This window comes from Corvus kubaryi, unplaced genomic scaffold (genome assembly GCF_017639235.1).
Source record: "Corvus kubaryi isolate FWS band 111438036 unplaced genomic scaffold, C.kubaryi_AGA036_p1.0 split3-37296, whole genome shotgun sequence".
In the NCBI taxonomy this organism is placed as follows: domain Eukaryota; kingdom Metazoa; phylum Chordata; class Aves; order Passeriformes; family Corvidae; genus Corvus; species Corvus kubaryi.
The window spans coordinates 2,911,491-2,931,447 of record NW_024582086.1 but is presented as its reverse complement, the minus strand read 5'-3'; the positions used below and the strand labels follow the sequence as shown (position 1 = coordinate 2,931,447).

The 19,957-nt window shown below is 41.6% G+C and overlaps 1 protein-coding gene across 7 annotated transcripts in view; it reads left to right on the top strand.

Moving 5' to 3' along the window:
• The window catches only part of PALM2AKAP2 (PALM2 and AKAP2 fusion), a 266,024-nt gene that overhangs the window by 146,482 nt on the left and 99,585 nt on the right, over nucleotides 1-19,957 (top strand). For all 7 annotated transcript variants that reach the window (XM_042015308.1, XM_042015310.1, XM_042015314.1 and 4 more), the window contains one exon: nucleotides 12,666-12,748. In XM_042015308.1, the coding sequence (XP_041871242.1) occupies nucleotides 12,666-12,748 (83 nt within the window). Of the gene's footprint in view, nucleotides 1-12,665; nucleotides 12,749-19,957 lie in introns of those variants that run through there.

Here is a 19,957-nt window from a genome sequence, read left to right as displayed (position 1 = left end):
TAGCACTGAAGCAGTAAGTATTTGAGTTACAGGTAATATGAAAGGTAATTGAAGCCCTGATGTAATTTTATGCTTTCTTCATGCTCTATTCCACTGCTATTATGGGCTTATTGTCAAGATGGGAGCTGCACAAAATGATTATTGCTTCCCTGGTACAGGCTCTACACAGTTTGTTTTATTCTCAAGATGGTAGCTAGTTCTCTTAGGAAGACACTTTACTCAATCAGCACTATTCAGTGTTCATGCTAAGGAGGAATAGAGGGAACAAAAGAAATACGACAGGTAGAGAGAGATGCAAGTACACTACAAAATCTACATTTTAAGAGGAGGTGAGTTTTGCTTATTACAGCTTTAGAATGCCCCCAGCCAGGCTCAGGGCTCAAACTCTGCAAAAACTCCATAGTCATACATACTGTTCATGCATCAGCTTCCACTTTGGTGCAGCCTGCACAGATGGACTGCCTCATTAGGCAGGAAAGCCTCTCACATCATGGGACTGCCACACATGTGACTTCTGCCCCAGCAGGCAAGGAGAGTGGTGTAAACTAAAGTGATGTGGCTCCAAAAAGCTGAAACCAAGCATAGCTACCAAAAGCGAAGCATCAGTCTTTACTGTGATTTGACGTACTGTGGAATGCAAGTGCTTAAAGACTTTCATTGCCCCAGAAATATTTTTAATTTTGAATTTAGACAATGCATGTCACAAGGAAGATAAACAGCTGAGAGAGAACAAGTAGAACTGAGCTGATAATTTCCACAAGCCTGCAGGAGACAACTAGCATTTTTCTACTGACTGTGGATTGTGCCATAGCAGTTTGTTCTACCCTTGAAGAGCCATGTTTGGCATACCACAGACACAAGAGTCGGAGTTTTTGAACTGCATCGGCAGGGCACATCTTAAGGAGCACATGTTGTGACTTTGAAGAAGTGAGAGGGGACAAAGCCCTTTGGGAATACATGGCTGGCCTGTGCTCATTTAGGAAGTGCTGAGAGGAAGCACCCCCTTAATCTCCCAGCATGTTTGCTTATCTGGAGGTTTAGAGGTTTTAGTAATGTGGAGGTTTTCTGTTTCTGGATGCTGTCTCTACATGAGTTCTCAAAGCAGGGGACAGTCGGGAAAGTTATATCCAGTTAGCCCATCTCTATGCAGCAGGACTCAAAAGTAATAGAAGGGTTGGAATGTATGGATCCCACAGTTGGCAGTGGCATGGTTGACAGCCTCTGGATAAGAATCAAGGGGCAAAGAAATAATGTGGATGTCAATGTGGGAATCTTCTATAGACCTCCTAGACAGGACAATAATGCCAACAAATTCTTTGAGAAACGAAGGGACAATTCCAAGTCAACTGCTTTTGTCCTTGCATGGGGACTTCAACTTGCCAGGAATTAACTGGGAGCTTCACACAGCTGGTACAACCCAGGCTAAAGGATGCCTAAAAAACCTGGATGATAACTGTATGGAACAGGTCCTAAGGGAACCAACGCAGAAAGATGCTCTCATGGATCTGCTGCTTGTCAACAGAGAGGATCTCCTGAGCAAAGTGGAGATGAGCAGCCGTCTTGGCCACAGTGATCACAGAGTGATTGAGTTGTTGTCAGGAGGAAAAGTGCCAGCAAAGCCTCAGCTCTGGACATGAGGAGAACAAACTTCAGGCTGCTCAGGGCACTAGTGAGTAAATGGGAAAATGCTGTTGCAAATGTTGGGGTCTATCAGTGCTGGTCACTTTTCAAACATCATCGCCTAAGGGCATAGGAGTGGGCAATTCCCAAATGTTGGAAGTCAAGCAGACAAGGCAGAAGGCCAGCTTGCCTGAACAGGGATCTTCTCTTGGAAATAAGGCAAAAAAAGAATGTCTGTGCAGAGCGGAAGCAAGGTCAGGTGATATGGGAAGAACAGAGAGATGCTGTTTGCCACTGTAGGGAGAAAATTCATGTGGCCAACTGGAGTTGAAGCTGGCCAGAAATGTGGGGGACAATAAAAAGACTTTTATCAAATATATTAATGACAAAAGGCAGTGTAGAAATAACATTGGCACATTACAGGATGAGAATGGTCACCTCACCAAGAGGGTGTAGACAAGGCAGAGGTATTTAATGCATTTTTTGCCTCCGACTTCAACACAGGTGATGGACTAGGGGGGTCTCAGTACCTGCAGGACCATGACTGTGAAAATGTTCACTTCCCAGTCAAACCTGAAATTGTGCAGGATCTGCTGCTCCTGCTATATCCCTACAAATCTGTGAGGCCTGATGGCATTTATCCAAGAATCCTCAGTGCTGGCTGATGTAATTTCAAAACCTCTCTTGTTGATTTTTGAGCAATCTTGGGAATCCAGAGAGATCCCAGCTAACTGGAAGCTGGTGGATGTTGTCCCAGTTCTCAAGAAGGGCAAGGAGGACCCTGGAAACTACAGGTCCGTCAGTCTCACTTCAGTGCCTGGTAAGGTTGTGGAGAAGATTATTCTGGGAGGTATTAAAAAACACCTGAAGAACAATGCAGTCACTGATCACAGCCAGCAAGGCTTCATGAGGGGAAGTTCCTGCTTGAGAAACCTGATTTTCTTTCCTGACACCCACCTAGCTGATCAAGGGAAGCCAGCTGATGTAATCTTTCCAGATTTCAGTAAAGCTTTTGATACTGTGTCTTACAGGATCCTTCTGGACAAACTGTCCAGCACGTGGCTGGATAAAATGTCCTGCAAGGGGCAAGCAATGGTTCAGGAGTCAGGCACAAAGGGTTACAGTGAATGGGGTGACACCAGACTGGTGACCTGTCACTAGGGGGGTTCCACAGGGCTCCATCCTCAGCCCTGAGCTCTTCAAGATCTTCATGAATGGCTTGGACACAGGACTGGAAGGGATTCTAAGCAAGTTCACAGAAGAGACAAAACTGGGAGGAGATGCTGACTCCCTCAAAGGGCAGGAGGCCTGCAGAGAGACCTTGACAAATGAGAGGACTGGGCAGGCACCAACCATGTGAAGTTCAACAAGGGAAAGTCTCAGATTCTGCACCTGGGATGGAGCAACTCTGAATGTACAGACTGAGGAAATTCAGGCTGGAAAGCAGAAATGAGTTCAGGAAAGGGATCTGGAGCTCCTGGTTAAAGCTGAATATGAGTGAGCAGTGCCCTGGCAGCCAGGAGAGCCACCCGTGTCCTGGGGTGCATCAGGCCCAGCATCACCAGCCGGGCAAGGGAGGGGATTGTCCCGCTCTGCTCTGCACTGGGGCGGCCTCACCTCGAGTGCTGGGGGCAGGTCTGGGTGCCACGACACAGAAAAGCCACTGAGCTGTTAGAGAGTGTCCAAAGGAGGGCACGAGGATGGTGAAGGGCCTTGAGGGGAAGCCGTGTGAGGAGTGGCTGAGGTCACTTGGTCTGTTCAGCCTGGAGAAGAGGAGACTGAGGGGAGACCTCACTGCAGTTACAACTTCCTTGTGAGGGGAAGAGGAGGGGCAGGCACTGATCTCTCCTCTGTGGTGACAGTGACAGGACATGAGGGAATGGCCTGAAGCTGTGTCAGGGGAGGTTTAGGTTGGATATGAAGATAAGATTCATCACCCAGAGGGTGGTTGGGCACTGGAACAGGGTCCCTAGGGAAGTGGGCACAGCACCAAACATGACAGAGTTCAAGAAGTTTGGACAATGCTCTCAGGCACTCTCGGACATTCTTGGTGTGACTCTTGGGAATGGTGCTATGCAGGGCCAGGAGATAGATTCAATGATCATTGTGGATCCCTTTCAACTCAGATTATTCTGTGATTCTGTGAAGTGTTGCTTGTTATACTTCTCATAATGCCCTAAATATTTTCTGAAAGGTGATGGATATGACATAATTTGACATTGCACATTAACTTATGCTCTGTCCAGAAATACTACACCTTTTAGATGAAAAACATAGTCCAATATGATGAAACCAAAATCATAATTTTTTTTCTTTTTAGTTTGTCTTCTGCTTTTAAAGCACTTGATCTCTTCCTCTATTAGTGAGCCAAGAATCCTTTATTGAACTCTCTAAAGCATATGGCTTTAATAAGAAACATCACTGGAATTTTGACCAGCAAGTCATGCCTCTTGAATTGAATGTGAATTTCCCTAGCTATTTTAACTGGGGAGTTGATATGTGAATAACTGAGGAGGATATACCATATCTGGGTATTATGTTTGCCTGTGAAAACAAGTAGTACTTTGAAAGCAAACATTATAATTTTTCATAATTATATATAATTTTCTAAGATTATCCACAGAGGCCAGAGGCTGATGCATCTTCTCTAATTGAGCAGTAACTTACTCTGTAAGTACCCCCTCTGAAATGACTGAAACTGACTACCATGCAGCACAGCTAAGCTTAGGTGAAGACGTGTGTCCTCGTCCTTTAATGTCTGGATCTTATCTCTGATGTCCTTTTGTCAAAAGTTGGATTACTCTGTTCAGTGCTCTGGATCTCTTCTTGCAGATAGTAGATCTACCCTTAACTTCAGGTGAACTAATACCTGCCCTGAAAGGGTACACTCTCCTGGATTGCATGGCTTTCCAGCATTGTCATGGCTCATGCCATGACGACATCAATTCACCTGCACCTTCCAACTCTCATGTGCCAGGTCTAGCAAGATTTGATTCTGGCATTGCAGAATTTACAGGTTTTGCCCTAATATGTGTGTCTAGTACAAATGTAGGATTGAACAGGATTCTTTCATATCTTGACCACAACAGAAGACAGTGACAAGGCATTAATAAATTTTCTATCAAGCAAAACTGACAGTTTTGACTTTGCCATGAAGTATTGATAGAAATTTTTCTGACAGAAAAATTGCACGCTTCTTCAAAGCAATTGACAGTACAATCTTAGCTTAAAAGCATGCATAACTGGAGATCAAGCATTAGACCAGTCCAGGTAGTCTGGGCTATGTCTGCCTCATTGCAGTCTGGCCCTCAACCACTACAAAATAATTGGGCACACAAACCTGCTATCAGTGTTCTCTGGGATTTTGCTCTTGCCTTGTCAAGAACTGAAATCGTTCTTCAGGGTTTTATGCTATAAACCTCCTTGTTTTACTAGTTTAACTCATGGATAACTTGTGAAAATCTGGCAATATGACTTTTTTTACCAGCATGGGACAAGGCTGCTCAGAATAAGCTATACCTGTTTAGTCCTAAGTCCAAAGGTGGATGTGTGCAGTTCAATCACTTGCAGTGCACCTTCAGAGAGCCTGACGCTTTTGCAAGATCTCCAAATGCAAACCAGACTCAAAATGTCACCTCCTAGGAGAACATGAGGTGTGAGAGGAAAATTGATGGTGGTTGTTCCTCTCATATGCAGTCTATTACCTGCAGGTAAATGTCAGCAGACTATGTTTGTCCCACCCCCTCTGCAGCTACAGATAAGGTTTTACCCTCTTGAGTCAAACTGGTTTTTCACAGGAAAAAGCAGATAAGTTTAATTGGAAAATCATCTAGAGACATAGTTAGCTGAAAATTGGAGATTGCTTTCCTGCCATTCCCAGGAGGTGCACTGCAAAGGCACAGCCGTTCACTTCAGCAGTAGCATCCGATACTAGTGGGGAATGTCCTGTCTGCTGGTAAATGTCAACAAAGACTAAAGTAGGTTTGACTGAACACATCACTTTCAGCTACTGGAGATGCTTCTACAACATGATCTGTATATGTATGGAGCATTCCTAACCATTGGTGCACGCAATTGCAGCTCTAATTCAAGTAATATAAAAGATAATCACAAAAATATGCCTTGTCTGCATCGGTGTGGGCAAGATCAGCAAGGAAGAGACGAGATAAACTGTCTGACTTAGCAGCTAAGGGAATTTCACATAGCTCTTGCAGTCCTTTCTGTTGGCTATGCTGAGAAGGTTAGAAGCTCGTCTTCATGGTTATTTACACACATGCATTTCTTGGGGCCAAGAAATTCTTTATACAGGTGCAGCGAGATGAGCACCACAAGCTGTCTCCTCCACTGCATTACAGATGCACTTTCAGTGCTGTTTCTCTAAGTGATGGCTTTTCTTTCTTCTCACAGAGAACTGTTATCAGTAGGACATAATCTTTCTCCTACCTTCTGCTTTCTTTCTGTGGTTAGGCTTAAGGTGTCATGATTAAAAAGAACTTGCATTACATCACTTGTGCTTCCCTACTTCATACCATTCAAGGAGTTCTCTGCTAATTTTAAACCCTTCTTCAATGCAATGAATTCATCATTTGGCTGCACTTCTGCCATATACAGGAACTAACTCTAGACAAAGTTAGAAGGCTATCTGTTCTTTTAACAACAGAATACCACACTTCTTACCTGGTAATTCCAAATAAGAGAATGTATTCCAAGGCGAATTATTGCAAGTGAGAGAAGCAAAATTCACAGATTTTTCCCTTCCTCATGTCTCCAAACCCATGTCAGAGTTTTAGCTTATTTTTTGCTGACATTTTTCTGTCAAAAATTTTAGTGGTTCTCTCTTGCTTCCATCAAAAGCTCTTCAGTGTGATCAAGATTGCTGGGACTGGGAGCTATTTTCTAAGCAACATTGCAATCTTATTCTCTTAGAATAGCTTTAATCTTAGGGTTGGTCTATACTTAAGGTTTCTTTCCAAAATATATGTAGATTATGGTTCTGAGGGCGTTTTGATTGCTTCATAGCAGAAATTATGAACTTCATTCCACACTTGCAACTATTTTATGGTACTAGAACTAACTATTAAATGGGTTTTTCCCACAGAGCTAAATCTAAGAGAAAACGCACACAAGATCTGAATCAACAGTAGTTCATCACTGTTGGTCACTAGAAACTATATCAGTAGGTAGAAATTCCTTGTTAAAACAAGTAAAGGACAGGTATTGAGACTGGTATTGCATGACCTTGTAGCAATGGCTGAAGATATACTGGTCTCCCAAGCCACCATCACTTCCCCCACAACTGAAGCATGCAAAAACCATGTCAAGACTATTGCTAGACTGGACTTGTCCAAATCACTCCTGAAGGCCTGAGTTGAAGAGAGCTAATCCATCTCAGTGATGGAAACCTGTGCAATGGCTTTAATTGCTCTGCCTGCAACCACAAATGAAAGTCTTCTTAGGTATTTTCCAAAATGCTGTCAGACATCTGCATCTAAAATGTGTACCTGAATTTTGAAGATTGAGACTTTGACACTTAGTACAGATGCAGCACAGTGCTTCTGGCATGGTCACAAACCAACCAGCACTCTCAGGGCTGTCACCAGTAGGGGCTCCTTTTCCTTGGGGCATAAGTAAGTGTGACTTCCCTCCTACTACTACAAGTAGGGACATTTTTGTCTTATTTGTATTTAAGTGCAAAATACATCACAGTGTGAAAGCTGAAAAAAGAGGAACCATTTGGAAAAGAAAAGCAAATCAGCAAAAGAGAATTGTGCCACTAGTTCTCTGACCAGTGCACTCACCCCAGTGAATAAAATTACTATCAGATGCAGAAAAACAGATTATGTGAGCTAGTGTGCTTTAGACAATTGCTATCAGAGAGACACATCACAAAGAAGTGGCACCTACAGCACTCTCTGCAATAGATTTTCTAAGACTGAAGATTTTATTAAACAGAATATAAAATATTTTCTTAACTCTTAGAGATGAGCCCTCAAAATGTGGCTAAAACGGTAAGAAAGTTTCCCTACTGTTGTTTCAAAACATAGCAAGCATGCAATGCCTCACCAGAGCATTAATTAAAGAAAAGCGCAAAAAAACAGATAAATGAGTGGTATTCTTCACCACTTTAGTTATGCCTTTTTCTTCCTGCTGCTATGTGACATCTCCCAATCTGAACACCAGGAAGCCACCAAGCCATTTAGTGGTTTAATAAATAAACATATCAGCACTCTTGCTGGAAGATCTTTGTTCCTAGACTTTGTCTTTTTCTTCTACCTGTCCTTCTTTGAGGATTTTATTTTTCTGAATGACCTTCTATTAATCACAGGAATCACAAACCTCTACTAGGGTGGCAAACTCTACTTTGTAGTGTAACATGGTATCTGTCTGCTGGCTCAGCTGGGCACTGCCAAGATATCAACACAAGGACATAGCTGGTCTTTCATTTTAAATGACAAGTCCTGCGTAGCTGAAAGAAAGCAGACTGGGATACAGCAGGAATTCCTGTGATCCAAGTCAAGTGAAAATAGTTGCTCTAATAAATTGCCTCTTTGGCCTGTTGAAGACCAAGTTAAATGATGATCCAGGATCTATGTGGTTTGGGCTGACCTGTTCCCTTCCATTCTGAGCAGGGCAGGAGGCACTCTGGTGAACAGCAGACTGGCCAATAGACCTGGGATGTGAGCACCCTGCAGCAAGGAGAAAGGACCAATTTGGGAGCAGTAGTTTATGCTTTTGGGACACATATTCAATGTACCTTGGCTTTGAAAAGGACTAGAAGGGGTCCCACAAGCAACCTGTCTCAGTGAAAGAGAATAAATGGATCCATCTGCATGCAAGCAAACAGTTGATTTGGTCAGAGAAAAATTACTGTCTTGTGAGAAGTGAAGAAAGCTTGATTTAGTTTTCCTGGTGAATACCCTTAAGTGCTTTGTCTACCTTTTCCTCTGAGGAGACAAATATTTGCCCTGAAATTTTTCTCTGATTCAGCTCCTCTTATGCTACGACCTGCTCCTTTACTGCACCAGTTTCTTTGACAAGAGGATGTAGGCTGCCAGATTTCAGATGGATAGAGACTGCTCCAGTGCTAATAGCTGTATGGCATATGTTTGGAGTTGTTTCCTGACAGCTCAACAACACAGCAATGGAATTCATATGCTGAAAACAGAGCACTTTGTTGCTAAAACAAATATCAAAACCAAGACCCTAAGTCTGTAGTTCCTGGGTTTTCTAACAGAGTTTGGGGTCACTGCAGAGAGTTCACATACTTTAGTAGCTGAATTTCACCTTGTTTCCCTTCCCTGTCTAGCTTCTGTGGAAGTAGAACAGAAACCCAAGGGGTTTGAGAGACTGAGGCTGGTGGAGCGAGGTCCCTTGAGATGAGTGTAGTGCCCCCAAGTCAAAGCTAGCCCAATCAGAGGTGCTTCCCCATGGTCACAGTGCTGACCATGAAGAACTGTGATTCAGGAACAGGCTGGTAAAATCTCCCCTTGTGTGTTAAGAGCAATGAGTGGGTATGCACAGCAGTTTTCCAGATTCCCCATCAGTAGCTTTATTTTTCATCCATATTATGCACATTCACTGCCAAATACATCACCAGGAACTAATCTTACTGGACTTTTACTCAAATTTCATCCTTCCTGTCTTGACAACACCTGTTCCATTCTCTACTGGCTGATGCTGGTGAGAGCCCAAATTCCTTCTAATTATCTGCACCTTGATTCTCTCCCAGGTCTGCATGGATATGTCTCTTAAGGAAAGACTGTTAGCTCAGCTTCATTCCTGTAGTATTATTCGGTCCTCTTTATTGCAAAACTCCTGTCATCCATCAAACCCTATTCACAGTTGAAATCAACAGCAAATAAAAGGAAACAAAGAAGTCAGCACAGTGCTGCACAGAAGTGGAACTAGCATGCACAGAGGTGGATGAAAAGCCACTGAGCCCCAATAGTGCTGATGGAGCTGCCCTGCAGCTGTTCTGGTTGAGTTACTTCATCACTGCTGTACACACAATTATAAAAGTAAAATTTTAGCTGTGATAATGGCAGCAGGAGCTGGTACTATCTAGGCCTTTAAAACATGTCCAGGGATGTGAACATGCTTGGATATTTTTTTTTCTCAATCCAAGGGTGATTATGAAGTTGCCATGTCCCTCATGTAAACCAGGTCTGAGGTCCATGCTATAGCACATGTGACCTCTCACCAAAACCAGAGTGGGGATGAAGTCTACTCATTATATTTATTTTGTGAGATGTGTAGGAAATACATAATTTTCTTATGCATGTTAATTTCTAGGCCTCAGACTTTCATGACTCTTTTTTCTAGTTAGGTACATTTATTACCACTGTAATGTTCTCTTCTTAATCCTTCAAGTGTTGCCACATCAATGGGGAATATGTCTTACAAGTGGACAACTTAAGACAACACCAGTGCCTTCCAAGGTGTATGCAGAATGCTAGTTGTGGCACAAGTGTGAAATTAGGTAACACACAACTCCACTGAGCATCCTAGTCAACTGGCTACACTTTCTTGGTGGGCATAGGCTGCACATATATCAGCATTTCATCAGAGAGCAGTAGTACAGTTTTTAGTGAACTCCTCTACCACATTTGCAGTTGATTCAGATGTGGAGTGATTCACATTACAGGTGGTACTGTTGAGTTGTGTGCAAGAGTGATTTTGGAGGAAACCAAACCCGAAACTCTGCTAAAGGGTCACATGAAACACTTTTCAAACCCTGGCGTAAACATAAATATTCAAATCAAGTATTACTCCTTATGACAGTATGGTAACATTCACTCCAAGGAATTGGACTAAATCTAGTCTGACATCAAACCCTGGAAGTATTTATAATACAGATTTAGGTACTTCAGCACCACCTGCTCCCATCCTCTGATCCAGTCCAACAGCTACTACGTAATGAGGAGGCATCCATTCAAGGATAACATGCAAAGACTTCACAATTCCAAATACATTGCTGAAAAAGATGCACAGTGGCTTGGGTATGAAGGGAAGTTTTAGTGAAATGGTATAAAAAGCCACACAGCTCTATTTCACATCTGGTTTTGGATAGCAGGAGAGCATATAGATGTCAGCAGACAATGAAAGCCCCATTATGCTGAAATGTTATATATAGATACACCAAAAAGAAGGATCCTTTTGGCCTGAGATTGGCATGAATAAAGCTATCAAAGAGAGCTGGAAGGAAATAAAATAAGAAAAAAAGAACTCAGGGCAGAATAAACTAGTTGTTTTTTCTGCAGCATCACTTCCAAAGCAGCAATGCTCTATGGGAACCCCGTAGAGCATAGAGATGAATGCAAAGAAGGGATCAGTCCTGTGCTAAAGTCACAGGATTAGAGCTCTGACTTCATGGGCTTTTTCAGAGTGTGGAGAACACAAGAAAAAAGGTCTCAATTCCATTACTACTCACATTGGTTTTAATCCAGTTCTCAAACCTGCCTGAGGGCTACCTATTGGCTCTGTGAACTACATGGACACCGTAGCTCAGCAGGTAGCTAGAGGAAGGGCCAGCTCCAAAGAACCTGTGCTGGAAAAAGTTAAAAGCATTTTCAGGACTTTTATGGACACGTAAGTTCCACCGGCACTTTTTATACTCTTCTCACAGAGCAAAAGAAGTCTAACTGAAGCTGCAACCAACCAATATTGTTAGGAGGAAAGATGCAGGTCTGTAGTGAAAGTCTCTTAACTACAGCTCAAGCTAACACTGTTAGCATGTGCCGCTGTCTGCTGGAGCAACAAATATGCAAAGGGCATATCTGAAGCACAGATCCTTTTTGCATAAGTAATAATAACACAACTGTGGTGCATGCACAAATAGCAGTGGGTTGAAGAGACACACTCAATATCATAGACTCAAGTAACAGCAGAGGGCATTAATAACTATCCTTGTATTGACCAAGGGCTGCAGAGCCATTTCAAGATGGATTATTACATGACAGACCCATTTCAAACTTAGTAGGCTTGCACTGTGCTGTGGCAGCATAAAGAACATTTATTCAATGTACTCCCAGTGTACCTGCAGCAGAGCTACTGGAGATGATATACAAATCCTTATACATCTTGCTCCTCTATAGAGGAGATTATGTAACTCCTATAATTTAATTTCACATCTTAGAAAATATTCACTGATTTAATCTAACTCTAACCCAACATTATTTAATTATTGCCGTTGCTACAGAAATTCCAAAAGCAACCAAGCAGCTGTCTGTGGCTAGCTACGCTTAAGCAAGATTGTCCTTGAAGGTGAAATCAACAGATATGTTCTTACCTTCTTTAAGGCCTAAGCATGATGTAGAAATAAATATGCAGAGGTTCTCCCAGACACGCAGCCCACACCATGCCCTGTGAGCTGTGCTTGTGACCTGACATGACCTGATAAGCAGTGGGTCATGTCAGTTACCTGTGCCTGCATGACGAACAGCATTCTCTAATGACATACTCTTAGTTAGGGGTCTAGATGCTCTCAGTTACCCTGTCCTTTGGGCACACAGAAGTGATGAAGAGTCCTCTGGTTTCTCCCCAAGACAGGACAAGCTCATGCAGGGAATGGTGCGAGCGCAGGCGCACCTTCAGCACAGCAACACCGGTGAGCAAGGAGCAACCAGTGTCTAGGGAGATGCTTGGGGGTGACCAAGGCTGGACCTGGCAGTCAGGGCCATCCCACCACCCCATCAGGAACTCGGGCAGCTCTGGCACTGGGAATCACCCTAGGGACAGGGATGGCCACTGAGCAGTCTGAAATGGAGTACGTTCTTCCTGAGCCATGGCACGCTGTGTCAACACTAAGCACATGTTGCATTTTCCCCCAGAGGTAGCTGCCTCTCTGCAGCACACAGAGCTGTCTCCAGCTGACAAAGATATTTGTCAGTCATAGATTTTGTAGCCTTTCTGCTTTCTTTAACAACACTGACAAAACACCAGGCTGGTGACAGAGAGTGGCGGGTAGAAATGGATCTAATCAAAGCAAAGCAACCTCTCAACCATGCATATTCCCCCATAGGCAATAAATGTCTTTGGTTTTGTAGGTGCAGGAGGATTGGCTGTGCTGCTGAGGGACCCACCAGGACCATGCTCCTGTGAAAGTTCTGAAGCCAAGGAGGGCACAGTGGTAAGTCTCCTCTCACCGTGTCCTTGTGGGAGGCACAGGGTTCTGCACTGTGTTCAAACATAATTCTTGATGGACCCCATGCTCAGTGGAGTGCGTCACATCTTCAGCTGCAAGGAGGCTGTCATGCAGGGAGCTTGTCAACATGATGAGGGCAAGTGTGCTGCCCTCATCTGGTAGCCAGGTGTAGTGGGGTGGCATGTGGAAACACACTGTTTTGCTGGAAAAGCCATGACGGAAATACTCCTTTTTCTTTGTCGTTCTCACTGTGATCATGTGCAGCCATCTGTTTTTAACAGCAGCAAATGAAATTGACAGTAAGATACAGAGAGTGGAAAGGCAGTGAACGGAAAGTGAATTCCTGCAGGGCCAAGATATTCATCTTCACGGTCACCAACATTGCTGAGCCTGAAGAAGTTTTTTTCTGAAGACAAAAACAACCATGTTAAAAACTAGAAGTGTCTCCAAAAATTTTACACTATAGACAAGACATTTTTAAATAAAGATGCAAATTTGAGTATACATAGCCCATATTAATGCCTAAGTTTATTTAAATCTTTCACACATCTTTAAATTAAATTAAAATAGCAATGAAGGCTCTTAAATAGGTTCATATGAAACTGACGAAGCATATTTCATACATCTGCTACAACAGTAGAGTTGTTGTTTGGGCTTTTTTAATTACAGTTAGTTAAATTTCGCCCAATACCTAACCCTTTATTTAGAGAAGCATTTAAAAATAAAACGCAGCAAATTTGTGTCTTCTTCTGGTCTATGGGTAAAAACTAGTGTGAGAAGCTCACATGAGCTACCTTTAAGATTTTAAAGGCCATGATAAATAATCAACTAAAGCCAGCATCTGCATAACTCCTTTTTTTGAATGAGAAAAATGGAAACACATAACACATTTTGATTTTTCTTATAATATTTACTTCTTCCTTTTACTAACTAAAAAAAAAAATATTTTCCCAAAATCCTGATTTCCTACAGGCTTTATTTTTGTATTTCCTATGGTGCTGATAAAATTCAAACAGTGCTGGAACAAGATGGTGCTTAAATAATACCAAAACAAAACAGATCTACTAATAAAAAATACAAATCTGGCAACATGTAGTTTACAATTTAGAATGGACAACACAATACCAAATTGGGTATCAAAATTGGTATTCACTCTTGGGTATCAAAAACAATGACCAAATTTAAGGTTAAATCTATAAAGCAGCAAGTCAACACATCCTCAGAGACACCAGTCAATAAGAAACTACTTTTCATTAGGGAAATAATTTATAATACAAGCAATAAAATTAAGGTTCAAATTGATAGTGCAAAGAAGTCAAAATGAAACCTTCATGTTATGGTTAAATCAGATATTTAAATCATTCTGATTGCAGCTGGAGCATGGACTTGCACAGGCATTCCCAGACATTGTGCCCTGGATGCTATCAGTGCTCTGCTCAATGCAGTATCACTTTGTGGCAGCTGTAATGTCACAAGCAGGACCTTTAGGGCTGCTGGGAAAGCTCTCAGCTGGAGTTTAATCAGCCCGTAACTTTCTCTACCTTAAGTTAAGGTCATACTTAAGGAAGAGGGGAAAAATGTTCAATGACTGTGGAATGCCATTTGTTTTAATAGCACAGTACTTCCAATGCTTGGGACCATAACATCACGCAGAACAAAATCTGACTTAGTGTTGTTTCCTCCTTGGTTTTAAAAAAGAGGTCTCGTTTTTTTTATAAAGACCCCCCACTGAAGGAAGAGGTTTAATGACATAATTTTGGAAGAGGGAGGCTGACTCAGTGTTGCTACTAATGTAGCGTGAGCAGAATCAGCAAAATGCCAGCACAGGAAAGTCAATAAAGTCCTTGAGAGTATCCTAACCCGCATGGAAAAAAGATTAATTTAGTCACAGCAAATGATAAAGAGCTGAAATTTTCTTTAATAAAGTGCTAACAATTTGTGGAAGGGACGATCCTGGTGTTTGAGGCAAGGATTATATGGAGCAGTTGTTTATAAACTCTTCCAAGTTTGCATTTGCTGAGAGAGACGTCCAAAGTATGTCAAATGGGCAATGCTATTTTCATATAAGAAAACTATCAGTTCAAGATCAACTCCAAAAATAATCTATGCAGACCTAGTTGCAGTATTGTTTCAATAATATTTTCAATTGATAGAAACAGGAAAGAGAAATCCTCATATCTTTATTTTCAACAACCAACTTACTCCAAGGGGAGACCTGGGCCATCATAAAGTTCCCTTCCCTTTAACAAACTATTAACAAAGAAACAACAAGCTACACTTAGATCCTGACTGTGCTATTGACTGTAGGGTTCAAGCTAATGGCAATTTGTGTAGCTTTCAATAAAGTGTAGAAAATTCTTACATCGAATAGGCAATGACATTCACAATCAGTGAAGACAGGATATGGATCAGTAAACATCAGTAAACAAATGCTACACTTGGAATACTCTCCCTGACCAGAGGAGAAATTTGTAGTCCTCCTTAAGAGCCACTCCATGTAACATGCTCTGAACTAGCCAAATTGGACCTATTGTTGAACAAGCCAAAGTTTGTACGTAATCTTGGAGGGTATTTTATGTTTCTCCCTTCTTTTCTAAACAGCAAATGCTGCCTCTTCATTGTTGCATTTAAAACACATCCTGTTATGCCTGCAGCTCTCTTTAGAGTGCGCGTTCAGAATACCGTGTACTTTATTACTTTATTTATTTTATGCAGCTTTTGCTCAAAAAGTGTATGTGTGTGGGAGTAACATAAACTGCAGCTGGTTGTCTTTATTTTTCCACCATCATTGCTGCTAACAAGGAATGTTAGGAATTGACTGGCAACAAGGAAGAGGATGTACATACACAACATTTGGGTTTTCTGCTATACTGCTGTACAGGAGATTGAGAGATCATCTTGGTGAACAACTTCTAATGTCAACAAAACCTTTAGGACCTTAAAAAAGATCAGCAGGAGGCTGAAAGAATTTGTCTTGCAGTGAAAAGAATACTAATATTTTGGTGTCATATATTTGATCAGAAATATAGAACATTAATTTGCTTTTTCATTGGTGTTATGAAATATTAAATTACCAAAGAACCTAAGTAAGTCCAGAAATTTATGGGAAAAAATAACTGATTTCACTATGCAGCTGCTCAAAAACAAACAAGCAAACAAAAATTCAAGCAGATCTAGGATATGCCCCTTCCCCTCATCCTCCCTCTTGCCCTGCTGCCATAAATGTGTTGTGGATGAAAACCTTCCAGATAACTCAAAATGACAGAGGCTTTGATACTTTCATCACTCTGGATCAGTTTATAATGGAAATGCTTTTTCTGCACAGTACAAGTATCTGAAGATTGTGAGGCCAGACAGGAAAAATCCCTGGTCATCTTTCAAAGCCTGCATGGCCTCATATCCCCTTCTTCCTGGCTCTTCAGGCAGTTTCAGATATATCTGGCTACTATGCCCACCATGAACAGGTACTGCTGAAATTCAGACACAAAATGCAGCAAAACACCGAGGCAAGGTAGAAGCCAACATCAAAAATAGTTTATTTCCTGCAGCTGATTCTTTTCCAACTGGCTCCTGCCCAGTCTCATCCCTGCTTTCTCAGGCTGCACTCCCCATCCCTTGTCCTGTCTGAAGCTCACCACCTCATGCTGAAGTCATCAGAGCTGGGCTGGGTGATGGAGAGGAGGATTCATCTGAGTTACTGAACCGCATGTCACAGCACACAGCTAAGAGTTCATTTCCAGTTATTTCTGCTAATTGCTCTCGAGAGCATCTTTGTATCATCATGGAGGCAGGCAACATTGGTCAGGGAAACCAGTCATTCAAAGTGATCAGGCATTATGTTTGACCCCTGGCATTGTAGTTTTATTCTTGTGACTCTGCATGGAAGCTGTCTAAGCAGAGTAAGAACACTGCCAAGTGGTACCTGTGTAAAACACGACCCCCTACCTCCACATCCAAGACAAATAAGATTGCCTGCTCCAACAGTGAGTTAGACATTAAAATGCACATCACTTTTGTAGTGCAGAGTTGGATTTCCATACAGAATACTGTGTATATTTAATCAGCAGACCTATTATCAGGTTCTTGTATCATCTTATTATAGCTTCATTTTGCCTGATTGCACTTCTGATGATCAGAAAATACAGTGAAGCTAAGACTTCAGCTTGTTGCAGGGACAGCCAGTCCTTCAGCTGGCCATAGGTTTGGTCATTGGGCCTGTTCCCTTTCTAATTCAAGAAAAGGACACATCTTTAGGAAACTGTGATACTGTTATTTGAGGGGAAAAAACCACATTCTTGTCATGATAATTTCTTCTTTGAAACTATTATCCACTTCTTTGAAATATTATCCACTTGTCTCTGACTTTCTGAGAACCTTCAGGCAGTCTTGGTTTCCTCAGCCACTTCAAGTGTTGCCATCCACTCTGCAGCAGACAACACATTCCAGTTGGAGGCATTTAACACCATTGCAATAGTGCTAGAAAGAATAAGCATTCAGCATTTTGTCTTTCCAGGGCTTGGTAAAGTGTGTTGAGAAGGTAGCTTAAGGCTGAAGATTAGCACTTCAACGTGCAAAACTCAGAAGATTGAGAGATACCGAGAATTTGCAGGACCATTCACCAAGACAGTAGCAACATAAAGGTGAGAATGTTAGGAGTATGGCAAGAGGGCCCTGATATTCTGTGTAGTAGGGATTTCAGTCACTGGAGCCTGACACAGTTCCCCATGTAGGAGTAAAAGCGAAGGCAGAAGGATTTCTCTTCTCCGTTATTGTCAGAGGACATCTGTGGTAATGCTCCAGGAAAAGATGTCATGACAAAATGTGCCTTTCTGCTTTTAGTTAATGTATGGAACAGAAGTAACCACTGTGTTGGCTTTGTCTAGTAATTAGATGTACAGAATTTAAGAAAACTGACCTGTTTTGGAGGCTGCTACTTGTGAGCTGAAAAAGCTAGGAACATTTCAATATGAGCAGGTAAAGTTTAAATGTTACTATTTTTAATAATTATAGAAGTAGCTTAGTTGTCAGCTTTTGTTTCTTTTTTTTCTTTCCTGCTTAAAGTTTTGTGTAATGTCCTTTCCTGCTCATCACACTTTCTTGCCCCAGACACTCACAATTCCTCAGTTCTTTCAAAATCCACCTGTCTTTCTCCACATGTTCATTATGAAGGTCTTTTTTTGCTATGACTGCAATCGATTCTAATCAGGCTTCTTTTCCAGTTTCTACTTTCTACATAAATTCATGCAGGTGTTTCAAAAACATACATTTCACTCTTTCTCTATCACTAGATTTCTTCACAAGATCTACACAGGCCTATTGAAAGCCTCTGATTACATTCTCTTCATATTTTTCCTCTGTCGCAAGTCCCAGGTTCCCACTCTGCTTAGTTTCTGCTAAAGCTTAGTTTCTGCTAATTGTTCCTCTTGTTTGCTGTCACTTTTACTTTATTCCACTCTCCTGTGTCTCCCACAGTTGCTTATCTCCCTTATCAGACTCTTTTTCCTGGGGTGCCTCTGGCCCCAGATTTTCCTGCAGGGGCAGGAGAGGTCTCTGCACATCAGCACCCATTATTGCTTGCATTTTGATAACATCAGGGGCCAGATAAGAAATCACTATGTTGAATGAGATAAACTTACTAAAAGAAAGCCATTCTCTAGTCCAGGTCTCAGTAAACACTTTGGATCCCTGTAAGAGCTATGGCATAAAAAAACTTCCAGCTCCTTCTTCCATCACAGATTTGATCAATAATGGCAACAAATTATTTCTGTGTTGTCTGTGCTTGACCTACTGGAATTTATAGTTATATTTATAACTCAGTTTTTGCAAATACTATAAAGATGAATAATCAATGAAATACACTATGTATAGGTGTTTATGTGTAGATACTTAAACATTTCTGGACTGTACATTTTGTGAATTGCCTACACAAACAATTTGACCAACTCTACAGGACTTTCTTTTAACTATAGAGCCTAATGCAGGACAACACTGTTTTATTCTCTGCAGACAACTTTATTCTTTGTCTTGTCAGTTTTATTGTTCCACTGGTCGTGAATAAAAGCCTGCATCTGTTCCTCAGGAAGGACTTAATCCAAAGCTTATTGAATGCATTGGAAGAGTCTCCATTGGGCTTTGGATCAAGCTCTTTAGTTCACAAACAAATGCTTTTTGTGAGAATATGCTATTCAAGTATTGTATAGAAGAGTTACAGAGGTTCCCTATTTCTAAAATAATGACTGCTCTTTAAATCTTTTTTGCTATGCCTGTTCTGTTTCAGGAACAGTGTGCAACTGTACACAATTGTTGAAGTACTGTAGTCCATGTTTATCATGCCCCACCAGTTGGTATAAAAGTGGAATATGTAATGCTGTGGTAACAAGTAGTGCTATGTTTATAAGGCTCCTCCTATGCAGACAGTAATTCGAAAAATATACAGAGATACACTTCCTGCCCCTAAGGATGATCAGGCTCAATCAGGCAAGCTGGGACATCTTTCAGGACTGCCTTGTGTTGGTGTTATTGATGAAGCAGACTTGAAAGAAGGGTTTGTAGAATAAAAGAGAGTTACTACTGAATGGGATTTTTTTCCTATCCTTAGGAAAAGGAGCAGACTGAAAGGAGTCACAATAGGGGAAAGAAACAGGGGCTATTGTGGAAGAGAGTACAATGAGACAAAGATAAGGCAGGAGTAATCAAAGCAGAAACATTAGCTAGAGCAAGACAGTAAAGAACTTTTAAGTGAAACTTTACAGCTCCAGATTCAAAATGACTGCATTTTCCACAAGGAGGGAGATTGTGAGTTGGTTATGCAGTGGCATTCCTGCAAGCTGCAATAAAATAGATTTTTTTCCTTACAATATCTCAGGTACTGAATACTTCTTTGGATTTCTTGTGAAGGGAAACTAACAGTTCCCGTGAATCGAATAGAACATGATGCCAATGAAACTTGGCTGGTTTTTCATCTGCAGAACAGAGTAACCTCTTCACGTGGGTGTGAAGTTACTACTGGGTATTACCCCTGTGACATAATTGCTTGCAGTAAAACACACTATACTGTGTGGTAAGTGCTTGCAAGGTTGCACACGTAGTTTGTAAGCTGATGGTGACTCAGACAGTTTATGGAGCCAGTACTAAAACATTACTCACTCAAGGAGTCACATTTAAGCCAATGAGATTACTCATGTAGTGAGTGGC